We start from the raw sequence: 18,904 nt of genomic DNA on the forward strand, positions 1-18,904 counted from the left end.
TATATAAATTATAATATTCAATTTTATTTTGCATAGAAGGAAAAAAAAAATAGAGCCTTACTTTTTCTTCAGAAGAATCATTATGAAAAATCAACTATATAAAAATTACCATAATTTTTTTAATTAGTAACGAAGTTGACGTCAACCATTTAAAATTGTTAAAAACAATTACATTTATAAGCAACTTATTAAATAAACCAAAAAAATAAGAAGAAAACTTAACGAAAATAACCATCCAAAAGAAGAAGAGAGAGAGAAAAAAAAGCAGCAGCAAAGCTCAAACTTCGACCTTCCTTTGAGTTGGATCCTCCATTGTAACTGATCCTTTCGTATAATCACTGCCATCTTCATATTTATGAAGTGGTGAAGAATTCTCACTTCGGATCACATGTCCTGCAGCTTTGGCTCCTCTGAAACTGCTTATGTTTCCAAATATTACAATGATCATTCCAATAATTCCAGCACAAAATGACACTCCAAATGTTTTTCCAATGTTTCCAGGCAGGACTGTTGCTAACGCGAATCCTGCGCAAGCTCCGAGAGCTCGAGCCCACGAGAACCACACCGAAAACGCGCCTTCTTTGCCTACCGGTGAGCAGTCCAGCCACAGAACTCTTCCGAATGCGTGCAGCAGACCTGTTAGACTTGCAGTGAGTTTGGTGCCATTGGAAGACACGTGATTCTTGAAGTATATGTTTAGTTTTTTTCGTAAATTATTACAATCCCGCCTCGACTTCAAAAACAAGCAGTTATGGAGTGACTTACATTAATAACTATAAGAATCGCTAACAACTTTTGAATTCGACCTTTAATCTGGGGCTCATACATTAAGTTGGTGGCTTATTGAGAATTGATGTGAATGAGTGGAGAGAAGACTACCATTGTAATTGTGGAGATAATATGGCTTATGCTCACATCTGCCGCAGACTAATAAGTGATAGAGCTTTTTATAATAGGGCACTATGTTGGCTTCTCAAGGGATGTGTGATGGTATGATCTAATCTCAGTTCCACAATCAATTTTGGAGTGGTTTATAAGATCGATTTTTTTCTACCAAATACATTAAAAGTTGGATTTGAACAATGCCATCGAATTAATGAACTGGTCATGTTTTTTGGCACTTTAATTGCCTCCATCCGGGGTGGACCTAGCAAGAGGTGCAGAGTCTGTGTTCTTTATTTAACTTCTTGAATCACAGATTCCTGCCTGAGGAGAGCAGACAGGGAGGCATGCTGCGGTGTTTTTTTTAATTAATTTTCCAGTAAGCGTGTTTGGTTGTATATAGCTAAGCTATAGATATAACAAGATGCATAAGAACAAACCTGCTGAACTTCCTTGGATAGCAGCAAAAACAAGAATGCTGCCTGTGCTCCAAATGCTCGTCTTATAATAGAATCCAAACCCTGAAGTGAATGTCGACAATATGAACCCAAGAAGCTGCATTTTCTCAGCATCTGCCCTCATGATTTGCTGTAGTGGATGTGCCAACGGGAGAGACAACAAAGGGCACACGAAATATGCTAACCAAAGATACAAAATATTCTCAGCTTTTATGCATAGATACCCTATTGCATAAAGCAACCCTCCGGCAAAAACGCACGTTGTGGTGAAAGATGAGAGAAAAACTCCTGCAAGACTCCCTGCTGCTTGAGGATACTTGAAAATCGATACAACGTGGATCAGGGGATTTGAATCCGATAGTGAATCAGTGTAACTTGAAGTAGCTCTATTTGTGCTGAAAATGTGGATCATTCCTACACCCCATTTGAGGCCACTGAAAATCGAGACCACCCACAAAGCGGTAAAGTGATCAGATTGGCTAAGCATGTGATATGTGAAAGAAGCCATTATGGCTGCTCCTAAGCATCCTGCTGCGGTGGAGTATAGAGATAGCCAGCTTCCAAATGATCTTCTGTCGGCAAACTGGCGTTTACGGATGGTGGAGCCGGTGAATCCGCGAATCATTAGGCCGAGGTGGCGAGCATGGGTGGCTCCTACGATGGTGCTTGCTGCCACGATGGCAGCAATGTATGGTGGGAAGATCCAGGACTTTTTGAAGAATCCAGCTGGGAGGCAGAAAAGGGCTCCGATGCCTGTGAATAGAGACAGATCCAGAAATTATCATTATTAAACATGGCATCAAACAAATAGTTTTGCATGATGGGATTGCTATAAGAGGATTCAGGAAATTCAGTGTGGTAAAAGTTATTTCAAATTAATTTTTTTCTTTAAGAGAGGCTTGCCTGTGGCTGCCCCTGCTATTAGCTGTTGGTTGTGGCCATAGTCAAGATTTACTGAAACAAGGCCAAGAATTGGTGCTGAGAGAATGAGTCCTGTAATCCAAGAAATTGAAGTCCATTGGAGTGGGGAGAAATTCAGGCTACCGACTTCAACCGCCCGGTATACCAAACCTTCATATCTGTAATTTAAGACGTGAAAATTAGTGTTTCTGTTTGCACAAGAGTCTCTCTCTGTAAACCAAACACTAAGCAAAAACATAAAACACCTCAAACCGGCCAGAAACATCAAGGATCACAGAACATGTGTAGTTTGAATGTTTTTTCTTGGAGTCCTCGAAATAAATCAATCATTATAGACTCCCAAGATCCAAAAGTAACACAGATTATTAGCACCATTTTTCGAAAAGTCTATTTGCCTGTTCTCTCCTCACATTCTTGAAACAAACTCGGAAAGTTAACTACTTTATATAACTTACAGTTGCATTTCGGTCTGCTTGCACTTCAAACCCTTGTGGCTCTTCAACCAACCTTGATCCGGCTCAGGTGCGCCAGGCACCGTTTGGCTGATGATCAGCGGGAACACAATAGGAATCAGTACGGTATGAACAAAATATGAGCACAATCCATACAAATACCAAATAAGAATTTCTCCCCTAGTTGGCTTCTCTTCTATTCCTCCATACGCTTTATACATATCTGCGCCTCTCTGAATTTTCATTCCCACGTTCTGAACATCCGGTGTAGCCATATCTTCCTCGAAGTCTTTCGACCTTTCTTGAATCTGAGGGCTGCTTTCCGCCATTCTCTCACTCTGAAGTTCAAGTCTCTAAGGGATCCAAAATGGAGACATCATTGCATCAAAGGGTGTCCTTAAAAACGGTTTAACAGTTGTGCAGGGTGAACAGCTGGTTGTGAAACTTTCGAGACCACGAAAGACATCGATTTAATCACTTGATTTTTATACCTATATGAACAAAGAATATTATAATCATTCTCCTTGTGTGATTAAGTCTCGGTATTGTCTGTTGACAGAAATATTATCACCATAAAAAACCACATTTGTCCGATATGATACAAGCTCATAAAATATTCAAGAACAGTGGAGTCAATCAAGAACACTGAAGACAAAAAAATGCAAAAACACACACACATACGGGTGTGTGTGGGGAAAATTACAGGCCTTTGAAAGCTTCACCGTTGCCTACCAAAAGATTCCGTGTAGGAGTTATCATGGTCTAGTGATAAAGCCTATGAAATGCACAGATAATTTAATATCAACCTTGAAAATGCCCACTTGAAGTTGAGGGGTTTGTCTCTTACACAACACAATACTAGAACATAGTAGGGGTAACTTAACTAGATTCCAAACGGAATGACCCTTACTTTTTTTTTAATAAAGTACTAGCTTTACTAAGCACCTTTTTTCTACTAGCTTTTTGGATTTGAAATTGGCATAACGTACCATAACTTTAGGTAGCATGACCAACATTCAATCATCTTGAAATTTGAAAATTCGAAAACAAACTATTATATGTATGCAGAAAAACTGGTGAGTGGTGGAAAAAGTTGAGAGTAGTAATTCTTAAGCATATTTTCCATGATTATATGCTGTGGCGTTTTACAACAAAAAAATTTAAATAGTCATCGAGCATGGAATCTTGTAAAGTACAACATAAAATAATACACAATATTGAAATATAAAAATGCACGCCTGAAGTAAAGCTATCTAAAGCTGCATGAGTATGTTTGACTCTATGGCCGACTCTGGAGAACTTTGTGTGCTTTAACTTTTAAAATTTTAAAAAAAAAGATATTAAGTGAAAAGAAATATTTATTGGAAGATCGACTATCTCTATTTATGGCTTTTCATTTCCAAAGTTAAAATTCTCCACGGATAGGTCGAAAAATAAATAAAAAATCAGCAACCAGTTTGCATTGCAGGTGAATCGAGAAAAGGGGAAAAAAGCTAAATACAGAACAAATTTCTATTAGACTTTTTCAACACTGATATCCGTGATAATATGATTCAAAGTCGTAACCATACATGTTATATGCTGATTCAACATTATACCTAGACATGTTATTTGGTGATTCAACTTTATAATGATAGTTGGAGTGAGGTGGTTCAACTTCATAACGTTGGGCATTGTCTGATGTTTCATCTTCTAGATGATGGGCATGTTGAGGGGACGGAGAAGAACAAAGTGAGCTGGGAGAAAAGCTAGCTATATCCTCCGGGTTTTTCTCAACTTTTACTTCAACCAAGTCAACTTCTTCAAATGAGTGGAAAATCGGGTGCAAGTATGCGTCGGCTAAAAGAGATTTCAACTTGACATCAGAATCAGAAGCATGATCTTGTGTGTCTTTGTTCATGGCTTCCTGCAGATGCAAATGCAAGTAACATCGATCAAACAAAACTTATCATACATTGATTCAAAATTATGGAATCGAGTCTTTGTCACCATACCAAAAATCATAATTGACGATAATAATATAACTCAAATACCGAGTATCATGTTTGATCATTATGCCACATAGGCAGCCTCACAAGACAGTAGAGGCAACAATTATTCTCGAACAATTCCCCCAATAATTGACCCACCTCGCAACTCATATTGACAATGTGACATATAATTATAACGCCGAGTATTTGTTGTACCAAAAGAGTGATAACAATTCAATTCAAATCTTTTAACTATAAAGTTGTCCAAACACCATGTTTTGATTATTATGTCGCACAGACAATCAGGTAGGACAATAAGGATAATTATTGATCCAAAACAAAAATGTTTGATTAATGGCTTTGCATCAGGAATATCACATCTACAATCTTACCTCAAGAGGGTACCTCCTGAACGCAGGTTCAAATCGATTCTTGCAATACTTGTGGAAAGTTAGAGTCAATATAGGTAACACTACAAGTAGAGGAGTGGAGTTTGCTGCCTTTTTTGTGCTTAATAAGCCTAATAGTAGCAGTTGTGATATAAGCAAGCTTGCTGTAATACGTGCATGAACGTGTGGCCAAAATGCAGCAGCGCTCTCGTATTGTTGTTCATACATATTAATCACCTGGAATATAATACCAGAAGAACGTATAAAATTGAGTACAAAGATCATTATTCAATTTAGAATGAGTAAAACATAGAGTGATTTCTAGCAGAGCTAACCTGATGACGATAAACGAAGTATGCGAAGGCAAAGAAGATGAGTATAAAAGGAAGAAGTATAGGGGTGACAACCATGTACACAATGGCAAGAAGGAAGTACAACTGAAGACTTGGTAAAGCCTCAGGTAAATCGAGGCCTCCAGGGTCCATCGCCTTTTCCAAATCTCTTTCTGTTTTTACAATAAACATGTTCTTTAGGTGAAAAATGACTAAATCTTTTAATCGCAGAATTTCAAAGGCAATTCCGGCCCAGCCATCGAGCATTATGTATGTGATAAAGAAAGTAGCCTTCATTGGTATCGAGACGCCAATGTTTCGTGGGATCCTGCAACCCGAAAAGATTCCTTCCTTGTAAAATATATATCAAAACAAAAGTGAAGTGAAAAATATGGTTCTGATTTTCACAAAATATATATAACCTAAAAAAAGGGATGCAAGGGACGTTACTGGGTAGCGGATTGGTGAAGGAAAGCGTGAAGTTGCTGGAATGCAGTTCCAGCTACTATGCTGCCCAAGAACACATTAACTAACATGAAGTAGTAATATTTTGCAGCAGTTCTCCGTTGCAATACCGATAATGCTACGTGGCCCTCTATTTTTGACATGACCATTAAAATTGCAGGAAGATAATACAGAAAGATTTTAAGGACTAGACCAGGAACAAAACCCTGCATAAATGACTTGAGAAACGACCTGCAAAACAGATTCAGCCATGTATTACAGAGTATGACAATGAATAATATCAAAAAATAGTTTACGATGTAGAAATCAAGATTCGCTCATGGGTCATGAAAAACTTTCATCTCACGAGAATAGGAAGAAGAAAAGTGTGTTTTGTTTCTTCTTTTTTTCTATTTATTTTTCGCTTTGACAGTCACTTACCATTCAACTACTGGCCTGAGAAAAGGAGCAACTCTCTCTAGCCCTTCCAAATTCGCCAATGATTGAACAAAAGCAATTGGAATCATGTAAAAGAATACTAATGCAAATAAAGATATTGATATCACAAGCTTTCGAATGCTAAGTGAAAAAAAGGATATAGCTAGATTCTTCCAGTACACATCCCGGGGTTCAGGGGCCCAATTTGTTAACCACAGAATAGGATTTTTGCTTTGTTGTGTCTGTGCACAAACAACTGTTGGACTTATAAAGGCTTATTGGGCTTGTTCTTTGAATGAGAAATTGGACAAGGCCTAGTAGATGGCAAGTGGAAAATGTCCCACATTGGAAAATGAACATAGCATTGGTGAGTTTATATAGTGTTACACTTTATGGAGGTGTAACAATGATTGGTCAAGATGCTCTCTCTCGCGCACACAGGCGCAGGGGGGGTTGCAAATCATGGGCCCGATTTGCAGTGGAAAAAGGCTTGACTTGTGTGCAAGCGTACGAGCGCGACCTGGGTGCGTCGAATGTCGGACCGATCAAGGCAAAATTTCCCACCAAGGTTCACCTGGCTTTTGCTATTTTTATTTTCGAAAATTGGAATTATGGACCAAGACCTTTGGTATTTCAGCTGACCCTTGGTGTTGTAACTGAAATGACCTTTGGTGCTCCAGCTGCTGACTTTAGGTGCTCCAGCTGCTGACCTTTGGCTTTTCAGATGGCCAGCCGTAACTGTCCATATGAGTGCCTATAAATAGAGCCAGCCTCGAGTCTTTCAGAAATACCAACACACTCTCCTACTTTCTGTTATTTCGACGCTTTGCTTGTTCTGTTGTCTCGGCTGCTGCTCCTTCCACCGGCTGCTGCTCTTTTCTCGTTCTGTCTCGTGATAAAGTTCAGGTACATTTCAGTTCGCCTTTGTGGTATCTCGTGCTAAGGTACTGCTAGTTGTTCCGTTGTATCCTGGGAAACAGACGTCCAAGTTCATCCTCGAAGCACGCCGGAGGGGACGAATTTGTTTTAAGGACACTGTATTACATACAGGCCTCGGTTTGCTTTACTTTTGCATTGCGCTCCTGTTTAGTTCGTGATACTAGCTCGCTGTTTTTTAAGTCCTTTTCTGTTTGTGCATACATTTTGTGTAACAATCTTAAAACAGATTACTTATAACGAGTTTTGTTTTAGATATGGCTACTGAAACTAACGTGCAAAGGGAAACTATTCATGTTGTCCCTCCTCAAGTTGTCCCTCATGGTACCCCACGTGCTGCTGCGGTCGCTGTTCCAGCAAGTCACGGTGAAAAACCCGAGAAGTTTACTGGTGTGGACTTCAAAAGGTGGCAGCAGAAGATGCTGTTTTATTTGACAATGCTGAACTTGGCCAGATTCCTCACTGAGGATGCTCCTAAACTCAACGAGGGTGAGGGAGATGTTGAATCTGTTAGTGCGGTTGAGGCATGGAATCATTCTGATTTCTTATGCCGAAACTATGTACTAAACGGATTGGCAGATTCGCTCTACAACGTGTTTTGCGAAAAGAAAACGGCTAAAGAGCTGTGGGAATCCCTAGACAGAAAGTACAAAACCGAGGATGCCGGGGCCAAGAAGTTTCTTGTTGGTCGCTTTCTGGACTTTAAAATGGTGGATTCAAAGCCGGTTATCAGTCAAGTTCAAGAACTACAAGTGATTCTTCACGAGATTCACGGTGAGGGGATGACTTTGAGCGAATCATTCCAAGTGGCTGCTATTGTTGAGAAACTACCACCAGCTTGGAAGGATTTCAAGAATTACTTGAAGCACAAACGAAAGGAGATGAATGTTGAAGAGCTCATTGTTCGACTTCGTATTGAGGAAGACAACAAGAGTTCGGAAAGAAGATTGTTCTCTCCTGTTGCTGCAAAGGCAAATGTTGTCGAGCATGGTCAAAGCTCGAAAAAGAGACCATTCTCCTCCTCCAACAGAAAGTTGAACATGGGACCCAAAGGAAGCGTGTCAAAGAAGAAGTTCTCGGGAAAATGCTATAATTGTGATGGCATGGGTCACAAGGCATCTGATTGTAAGAAGCCGAAGAGAAACCGAGAGGCGAATGTGGTAGAGAACATATCTCAAGAGGTTTCGAATATGAATCTCTGTGCTGTAATATCAGAGGTTAATCTGGTGGGTTCGAATCCAACGGAGTGGTGGATCGACACGGGTGCCACTCGCCATGTTTGCTCGGATAAGGAGATGTTTGCAACTCTTGAGGAATCTGAGAATGGGGAAAAGCTGTTCATGGGAAATTCCGCCACTTCTGAAATCAAGGGTCAAGGAAAAGTTGTCCTAAAGATGACATCGGGAAAAGAACTGACTTTGAACAATGTGTTGTATGTATCTGACATCCGCAAGAACTTGGTGTCCGGGTCGCTTCTTAACAAGCATGGTTTCCGCATTGTGTTTGAGTCAGATAAGGTGGTTTTGTCTAAAAGTGGAATGTTTGTTGGCAAAGGTTATGTTTGTAATGGTTTGTTCAAACTAAATGTAATGGCTATTAAGCCCGTGATGAATAAAGTTAATACTTTTGCTTATTTGCTTGAGTCTTCTTGTTTATGGCATGGTAGACTTGGACACGTTAATTACGATACAATTCGTAGACTAATTAACATGAAAAGCATTCCTGCATTCCAAATTGATAAACAACACAAATGTGAAACTTGTGTTGAGGCAAAACTAACAAGACCATCTTTTCGAACTATTGAACGAAATAGTGAACCACTTGATATAATTCACAGTGATGTATGTGATTTAAAAGGTGTACAAACTCGTGGTGGAAATAAATACTTCATTACTTTTGTTGACGATAGCACAAAATTTTGTTATGTGTATCTCCTCAAAAGTAAGGATGAAGCTATTGACAAATTTATCCAATATAAGAGTGAAGTTGAGAATCAACTTAGCAAGAAAATTAAGGTGTTAAGAAGTGATCGTGGAGGTGAATATGAATCACCGTTTGCTGAGTTTTGTGCTCAACATGGTATCAAACACGAAAGAACTGCACATTATTCTCCTCAGCAAAATGGCATTGCAGAGAGAAAGAATCGCACATTGAAGGAAATGATGAATGCGTTGTTATTAAGTTCTGGTTTACCACAGAACTTGTGGGGGGAAGCTGTTCTAACAGCTAATTACCTTTTAAATAAGGTACCCCGAAAGAAGTTAGATAAAAGTCCATATGAGTTATGGAAAGGTAGAAGTCCTTCCTACCAATATCTGCGAGTGTGGGGGTGTCTTGCCAAAGTAGCAGTACCCACTCCAAAGAAGGTAAAGATAGGACCAAAAACTGTTGATTGCATTTTCATTGGATATGCTCAAAACAGTAGCGCTTATCGTTTTCTTGTACACGAATCTCAAATACCTGATATTCCCAAGAATACGATAATGGAATCAAGAAATGCTTCGTTCTTTGAACACATGTTTCCATGCAAATCTAAGGAAGAACCAAGTTCATCCAAAAGATTATATAAAACAATGGATGAAGAACAAGAGCTTGATCAAGACATTGAACCTAGACGTAGCAAGAGAGCTAGGACTGAGAAATCCTTTGGTCCGGATTTCATCACTTTCATAATGGAAAGTGAACCTCAAAGCTTCAAGGAAGCAATTAGTTCATCTGAGGGACCTCTATGGAAAGAGGCTATCAATTCCGAAATGGAATCCATTTTACAAAACCATACGTGGGAATTAATAGATCTTCCTCCGGGAAGCAAACCACTAGGCTGTAAATGGGTTTTCAAAAGGAAAATGAAATCAGATGGAACCATAGATAAGTATAAAGCCAGATTGGTAATTAAAGGTTACCATCAACGTGAAGGGCTTGATTACTTTGACACATATTCTCCTGTATCGAGAATAACCTCTATTCGTGTGATACTTGCGATTGCCGCATTGCGGAATCTTGAAGTACACCAAATGGACGTAAAGACAGCCTTTCTAAATGGAGATTTAGAAGAGGAAATTTACATGGAACAACCTGAGGGATTTTCTGCGACTGGGCAAGAAAATAAGGTATGTAAATTGGTGAAGTCTCTGTATGGCTTAAAACAAGCACCAAAGCAATGGCACGAAAAATTTGATAAGGCCATGATGAAAAGTGGATTTAAATTCAGTGAATGTGACAAATGTGTATACATAAAGAACACTGAAATGGGATATGTCATTTTATGTCTTTACGTAGATGACATACTTATCATTGGAAGTAATGATAAGATGATCAAATCCACCAAGAAGTTATTGAACTCAAGATTTGACATGAAAGATTTGGGCTTAGCCGATGTAATCCTTGGAATTAAAATCCATAGAACATCAGAAGGGCTAATCCTAAGTCAGTCACATTATGTTGACAAAATACTTGAGAAATTCAATAACAATGACTCTGCATTAGCTAGAACCCCGATAGATACCAGTCAGCATCTATCAAAGAATCGAGGTGAAAGTATGTCTCAATTAGAATACTCTCGAGTCATTGGAAATCTGATGTACTTAATGAGTTGTACAAGACCAGACATAGCCTATGCAGTAAGCAAATTGAGTAGATTCACGAGTAATCCAGGAGTTGAACACTGGAAAGCAATTATCAGATTGCTAAGATACTTAAGGTACACTCGTGATCATGGGCTGTACTATACAAGATATCCTGCTGTTATTGAAGGATACAGTGATGCGAATTGGATATCTGATATGAAAGATTCAAAATCTACAAGTGGATTTATATTCAGTTTAGGAGGTGCAGCAATTGCGTGGAAGTCTTCTAAACAAACTGTAATAGCCAGATCCAAGATGGAATCTGAGTTCATAGCCCTTGACAAGTGTGGTGAAGAGGCTGAATGGCTGCGTCATTTTTTAGAAGATGTTCCAGGATGGGAAAAACCTGTGCCGGCTATATGCATACATTGTGACAGCCAATCTGCGATTGGTAGGGCACAAAATAATATGTATAATGGTAAGTCTAGGCATATACGTCGTAGACATAATACCATTAGACAACTACTCTCAACTGGAGTTACCTCTGTTGACTATGTAAAGTCAAAGGATAATATAGCGGATCCGCTAACCAAAGGGTTAAACAGAGAGTTAGTTGCGAAAATGTCAAGGGGAATGGGGCTCAAGCCTATAGAATAAATTGGTGTGAAGGAAAACCCAACCTACGCTGACTGGAGATTCCAAGAACTAGGTTCAATGGGACAACCTAATCGCACTAATTTGGAGAATCACTGTGGGGTTATCCCTAGTCCATTCCTACTATGAAACAGTGAATGTTGAGGATAAGCTTACGGCTTTTAATGATTCTGACGAGAAGCAATATAGAATCACCTATGTGAGAGAGAAGTGGGGCCGCTTCGAAAGAATTGCAGGGCTCAATTCTAGACCCTCTTGCAGAACCAGGAATGTGTTCATGACCAAAACGAACACAATCATGAGAACTGAATAGTATTAGGAAGAGTCTTGTGTGAAGTATATCTTAACTCACACAAACGGCTGTACAGTTCAAAGACATCATGTCTACTGTCAACCAGTGAATTATTATGCTTTCACAAGGGAATGTTCAAAGGGTAATACCTACCTATCCTATGCAAGATTCAACTGTTGAACTTTATCACGAAAATCGTTGAATATCTTTCAATTTTCATTCATGTGGGGGATTGTTGAACTTATAAAGGCTTATTGGGCTTGTTCTTTGAATGAGAAATTGGACAAGGCCTAGTAGATGGCAAGTGGAAAATGTCCCACATTGGAAAATGAACATAGCATTGGTGAGTTTATATAGTGTTACACTTTATGGAGGTGTAACAATGATTGGTCAAGAGGCTCTCTCTCGCACGCACAGACGCGGGGGGGGGGGGGGGGGGGGGGGGGGGGGGGGGGGGGGGGTGCAAATCATGGGCCCGATTTGCAGTGAAAAAAGGCTTGACTTGTGTGCAAGCGTACGAGCGCGACCTGGGTGCGTCGAATGTCGGACCGATCAAGAGGCAAAATTTCCCACCAAGGTTCACCTGGCTTTTGCTATTTTTACTTTCGAAAATTGGAATTATGGACCAAGACCTTTGGTATTTCAGCTGACCCTTGGTGTTGTAACTGAAATGACCTTTGGTGCTCCAGCTGCTGACTTTTGGTGCTCCAGCTGCTGACCTTTGGCCTTTCAGATGGCCAGCCGTAACTGTCCATATGAGTGCCTATAAATAGAGGCAGCCTCGAGTCTTTCAGAAATACCAACACACTCTCCTACTTTCTGTTATTTCGACGCTTTGCTTGTTCTGTTGTCTCGGCTGCTGCTCCTTCCACCGGCTGCTGCTCTTTTCTCGTTCTGTCTCGTGATAAAGTTCAGGTACATTTCAGTTCGCCTTTGTGGTATCTCGTGCTAAGGTACTGCTGGTTGTTCCGTTGTATCCTGGGAAACAGACGTCCAAGTTCATCCTCGAAGCACGCCGGAGGGAACGAATATGTTTTAAGGACACTGTATTACATACAGGCCTCGGTTTGCTTTACTTTTGCATTGTGCTCCTGTTTAGTTCGTGATACTAGCTCGCTGTTTTTTAAGTCCCTTTCTGTTTGTGCATACATTTTGTGTAACAACAGCTGCCCCCCATCTTGAGTTAAATGACACAAAAGCTGATGGTGTGACAGAATTAGAGTCTTTCAGAACTTTTTGCCGCTCCAAAGTTAACTGAGGATAAACGACAAGTAAATAATCAGAATATAAACAAAAGTTTGTGTAGTTTATAAGAGAATAGATGCGTGGAAAAAGAAGCTTCCTTATTCACTTTTGTTCTCGATAAGTACAGCCTATATATATACAATACAGTAAAGAAGATAATACCCTAATCTATCCACTATCTAAATTAAAAAATAAAATGATAAGCATCTATCTTGTTAAGATCTATCTTGTTAAGATGACTCACATCGGTTGGATAAAGTTCCTGAGAATCCTCCCCTTTTGTGGTTGAGTTAGGTCCCCTCTTGAGCTAGCTTTTGGGGTTAAGTTATGTCCAAATCTCAATCTTAACATATCTAAGGGAATATTATATCCAAAAAAATCATGTGTGATAAACTCTCATCGGATCTTCAACACTCGCCCTCAAGTTGGGTGATATATATTGATCATGTCCAACTTGGACACCAAGTCTTCGAATGCGGGACGGAATAGGGTCATAGTTAGAATATCTACAACTTATAAGTGGCTAGGTTACGACTTTCTGTCAGATTGTTATAGTGAGGTACGTGATTTACTGACTGAGATATTAAAGCGTAGTATACGCACTTATCTGTTGCATTATACATGTTTTACTGCTTTGATATACTATTCATGACATATCGATCTGATATTTTTTGAGATATACCTCGTTAGTTTGAGCCGATCGGCCATGTTCTGTACTGTGGACAGTTGGGTATCGAGAGCAACATTGTTCGACGAGATCCGCAGTGTCTGATGACCCTGGACATTTTAGGCTCACATCTTGATGATGAGTGTGGGAGCCAAAATATGTTTGTGGAAGATTATAGACAACACACTCAGACACCTCTAGACTGAGCATGAAATTCTTGACTTGATCCTTGACATCCGAGCATATTGTATTTCACATGCATCTTATCAGTTTGTATACTTGTACATTCTCGTATTGGGCGATTGTCGCTCACGTCCTTGTTTTCATCTTGGACACCACATTCGACGGAGTAGGTATTTGGTTGGACGGTTCAGATGGCCAGGGCAATGGCTAGAGCAGATGGGTTTCCGGTGATGATCCATGATTAAAACTGAAATTATTGTTCTGTTTTCGTTTGATCTTTAAATTGTTAAATTATTTAGTTTTCGTTGTTTAATTGTTGTTATTAAGTTTTAATCATGCATGTTTTTAGTTTGTTTAGTAGTGGCTCGGGTAAGGGCGCTAAAATCTTAATAATACCAAATCTGATTGTAGAATTTATTCTTTGGTTTCTAACAAACACAACTCACTTTTTTATCAAGATATTTGATTTGCTCTTTGTAGAAGTCGATAGAGTCAACCCTTTCACCCCAAAGTCCAAAGAAGCCTCTCTGGAAAAAAAAAACAGGAAACATTACAAATTGTCAAGCGGTGAAGTAACTAAAGAAATAATAAAGTCACACTCGAATACTTAAAATAATTTTCATAGTTTTTCACTTCAAAGATCATAAAGAGAAAGGAGAACACCTTTCTGGTCGGCCTCTTGTCTGGATGTCTCTCAAACTTAAGTTGATTGTAGTCCAGCCAATTTTGAAGTCGGTGTCTCATTCGATCCATTTTGGCAAACTTGTTAGCTTTGTACACACCCTGGGTAAATAGACATAGGCAAAATTCAAAAAAAGATGAAAAATAATGATATATATTGAAAGTAAACAAATTTATGTCAGAAACAGAATTTTGGGGAAGATCTTTTCAAAATAAATATTTGAAAGAGGAAGTTCATTACCTGGTGACATAGATAGTGATCCGGATGGTTTTTCTGAAAGAAAGTCTCGACATTATCAGATATCGAATGTCCAGAAGCACCAGGAACATTCCTGACGAGAACCTGAGGATATTGCAAGTTGGTTTTTCTTTTGCGTTCAGACATGAAAATATTTCATTAATTAACATACCGAATAGAGATACATATACAAAGACATTTGATCATTAATGCAGAAATTTTGTGCCATAATGGAAAATGTCGGTGTCGGCATGGGCTTTGTCCAATCAAGACTCATATTAGAACGACCAAAGGCTGTATAAGCTTGTAAACTCGATGACAGCTTAACTTACCGTGAATTGTTCAGGCTTCCTGCCTTGTGCAGCCAAAAAATTTAGTCGCATTGAAGCAACTCGACCATATTCATTATAGAGCATGTAACAGACCCAAAATGTAAACACGTATTCCATTGATATGTGGATAAAAAACCTGAAATTGAATTACAAGGCATCTTTGTGAGAGTGAAACCAAATTTATGTTTTTTCCATCTTCCCCACTTGATCCTACGATATAATTTGCAATACGAATGGATGCAGTATAAATTCAGCTCCAAGTTAGAAAAACATGGGATGTAAGTTCTGCAAACACTTTGTAAATGACCAATAGTTTATGGTGTATATCATTCCACAACTGATGGAGAAAGAGGAGACGAGAAGATGCGCAGGTATTGATCTCTGTTGCCAACTGTGTGAAACTATGAACAGTACACTTTCGATTGTGTAAAAATGATCTTTAAAGTTCACTTCAGAAAATGAGAGAAGTGATGAATGCATCCATGTAGCACTAACTCGATGCTCTAGCATGATTACAGGAAATTATAACAGAAGCATCCAAATTTTACAAATTTAATGGTGGAGATAGATCACTACAGTGAAATCATAGACTTTCTGTCATGAAATATACACAGGAAAGCCTGAATTTCGGTAAAACAGAGATGATTCAACAATTGTTAATTTAAAGATTGATCTTCACAATCATGACGTGAAGTATAAAAACTATCGGGTATACCAAGAAAAAATTCTGATTGAAATTACATTCAGTATAACAATAAATGCTGTAAAAAAGTGTTAAATTATAATATCTCTTATTCTATGGAATTTTATATATCAGATGGAAAATGGTGATATTATAATATCAACTAAACCACTTTTCTTCGAGCAGTAACTAATAAAGACTTTATTGTGTGAACAATTAAAAGGGATACCTTATTAACAAGTGATTGAAAATGCCTATAGTACACCTTATCTTGATGGCGAGACTTTATATTGCATAATTCAATGAAACACGCAAGTGACTTACTTATAAGATTTGGGACGAATGTTCGATATTGAAAGCTTGTCAATGTCGCTGATAACCAAGTCGCGGCAAAGAAAAAACAGAGTTCCACCAGATACATTCACAGGAATCAGAAGTAAGAGTGCCGCAACAGCTATGGGCCCAAATATTTTCAGTCTGTTAGTTATCAAGACAACCAAAAATGTGTAAATAATCTGAAAAAGCACTGAAATTCAAATTCAAGATTAAAGAAGGCTGAAGACACCACATGTCCACAGAAATTGGATTCGGCCGTGGCAGAGGATATTGGTTTGAAGGAGAATAAATACACATCAGAAGATACCATTTAATATATGATTACTACATTTTCTCTTTCAAGTTAAAGCTAGTATCCCAAAGTTAGGACTCACAAGAGCTACAGTTAACCGTTTTTTTAATTTATAAGGGTTGTCAATACACAATGTCAATCTACAATGAAAGAATTCTGAAAAAAATAAAGAAGGTTTTCCAAGGGGCAATTACGCATCCTAAACTATATCTGGATAAATTTGGAGGTAAAGAACGAATCTTTTAAATCTTTTTATGCAACAAAAATCGTCTATCAAATGAAATCTAGGGGAGAAGATGCCAAAGTTAAGGTACCACAAACTCAAAGCAGACACGGATCACGAAATCCTAAAGTAAATCAAAAAGTACAAGACGGAAGATACTTCAATTCTTCAAGGTAAAAATGCGCTCAAAACCATCAAATTCCGGACCAAAGTGTTCAATTAACAGTGGACAACTTTAGGTTCTCAAGAAAATAGCAGAATCAAGATAAAAAGAATATCCATTCATGACAAAGAAAATTAGAAAAAGTTGCAGGTCGTGGATGTAGAAAATAAAACATGCAATACTAGATTCCACAATTTCGATGAAGACAAAAGATCATATCCAAGAAAGCAGAAGAAATATATACAAAATAATTTCCAAAAAAAAAAAAAAGAAACAGCATAATCTGTCAATAGTCCAAATACCCCAGCCCACAAAAGCAAGCTAAAGATTGAACTAAAAATCTCAAATTCCACCATTTAACCACGAAAATATAGCATTTACATCACTCAAAACAATCCAATGACGAAAATATATACAATATAGAAATATAAGAAAATTATGATCTTGGAGTACCCAAGAGTGTAGATCCTCAAGAAAACAGCAGAATCAAGTCCAGCATGGCTAATGATCTCAGACTCACTCATCCTCAAAGCCTCAGGCATCCAGTTAAGAAAAGTGAAGTAAGTCATGATATCAAGGTTCACAAATTTGCCCACCACACCAAACCTGGTCCTGGGACTGGTCCTCTTCCCTAAAATGTACCATTTGGGAAAGTAAACTCTATCATTGATTGGCTGAGTCCTGAGCAGCGCAAAAGCCAGCAAGAATGCAAAGGCACCCAGTATGTTAACCAGTGCTGCTGACACCCCAATATCCTCCAGAGTCGCCATATTTTTTTGCTTACACTCTGATTTACAAGAAGCAGAGGATAATGTAAAGGTGGGTCGTGGAAATGATATTTTCTTGGCGAGGTGCCAAAAAAGTTTGGTTCATGGGATGTCCACTTTGTGACAAATTTATTGTCTTTACTTTGTGTTGGCACTTTTTTTTTATTGTATTGTTTTAATGGCGTTTGTGTGGGCAAAAAGCGTGAAACTTGGAACCCTTGAGCGTGGGGGGATCGGGATTACTTTGAGATTTGGTAACTGAGCGGAAGAATTTGATGTCAGATGGGAATAGAGTAGGAGTTGTCTATGGGTTCTTGTTTTTTTATCAGGTTAGTTTGGTTTGCACGATAAAAAAAATAATTGGTTAGTTATCAATCGTCATCACAAGTTTAATATAAATATTGGTACTCCCAATTATCTTGTGAGCTATCACATCACCCGTACATGGCCCACACTGTACATATTATACGAGAGATGAACCATCACAACTTGCCCACGTGATTCTTTATAAACTCAAGGATAATAATATATAATTCATATTTTACCCTTTAAAATAATAAGTATGAACTAAATTTATAGACATGATTTAATAATATTTATGATAAAAATTAAAAATAAATATTAAAATATAAAAGTTTATGCAATAAAATATAATTATAAAATTTTAAAAATCGTCTTAAACCCGGCGTAAGGATTTACTACTTACTATTTAATTTTTAATTATTTTTCAAATTATAATATTCAAAATAATAATAATAAAAATAAATAAATAAATAATAAGATGTAAAATAATAATAATAAATGAGAAGAAACAAATTAATATCTATAATAAAAAATTAAATAATGATAACAAAATTAATTAAATTAATAAGAAATTATTGAATAATAAAATTACTTATTAATTATAGTTATAATTAATGAAGAAACTTTAATTAAATTATTGATTAAAATAATATATCATTAATTATAATGAGAATAATAATTTTATAAAAAATTAATTTTAGAAAATAAAAAAAGTGAATTTTACTATTAATATCAGGATTTGTATAATAAAAAAAGTTAATAATAAATAATAAGAAATAATTTTTGATAAATAATAACAATGACGAGCCGTAAGAAGAATAATTAGTAACAAAATAATAAAAAATGATCAACTTATAATAAACAAAGTCATTTTAAGTAATAAGAAATAATTATATAATAAATATTAACAAGGAAAAGAGATAATAATGAATTATATGAAATGGATTGGTAATAAAATAATAAATAATAAGAATTAATCAAATATTTTTTAAAACTATTTATTTATTTATTTATTTTTATTATTATTGTTGTTGGTGTTGTTATTATTATTATTATTA

At 37.5% G+C, this 18,904-nt stretch overlaps 1 protein-coding gene across 5 annotated transcripts; it reads right to left on the reverse strand.

Moving 5' to 3' along the window:
* Window positions 1–2,969: 2,969 nt before the first annotated feature.
* On the reverse strand, window positions 2,970–17,681 carry LOC142555616 (hyperosmolality-gated Ca2+ permeable channel 1.8-like). Of its 5 annotated transcripts, none has more exons than XM_075666579.1 (13): window positions 17,230–17,679; window positions 16,087–16,239; window positions 15,081–15,216; window positions 14,752–14,853; window positions 14,493–14,612; window positions 14,276–14,356; window positions 12,896–12,988; window positions 6,290–6,537; window positions 5,855–6,100; window positions 5,408–5,732; window positions 5,076–5,309; window positions 4,312–4,619; window positions 2,970–3,204 (listed from the first exon to the last, which is right to left on the reverse strand). In XM_075666579.1, exons 1-13 carry the CDS (start codon window positions 17,544–17,546, stop codon window positions 3,111–3,113), a joined length of 2,457 nt encoding a protein of 818 aa, XP_075522694.1. In that variant the 5' UTR covers window positions 17,547–17,679; the 3' UTR covers window positions 2,970–3,110. The 5 variants fall into 5 exon arrangements, with proteins under 5 accessions (XP_075522694.1, XP_075522698.1, XP_075522696.1 ...); XM_075666583.1 differs by having other exon boundaries at window positions 16,087–16,216; window positions 17,230–17,393; XM_075666581.1 differs by lacking the exon at window positions 16,087–16,239 and having other exon boundaries at window positions 17,230–17,681.
* Between the last annotated feature and the right edge of the window lie 1,223 nt (window positions 17,682–18,904).

Source organism: Primulina tabacum, chromosome 9 (assembly GCF_025594145.1).
Source record: "Primulina tabacum isolate GXHZ01 chromosome 9, ASM2559414v2, whole genome shotgun sequence".
In the NCBI taxonomy this organism is placed as follows: Eukaryota; Viridiplantae; Streptophyta; class Magnoliopsida; order Lamiales; family Gesneriaceae; genus Primulina; species Primulina tabacum.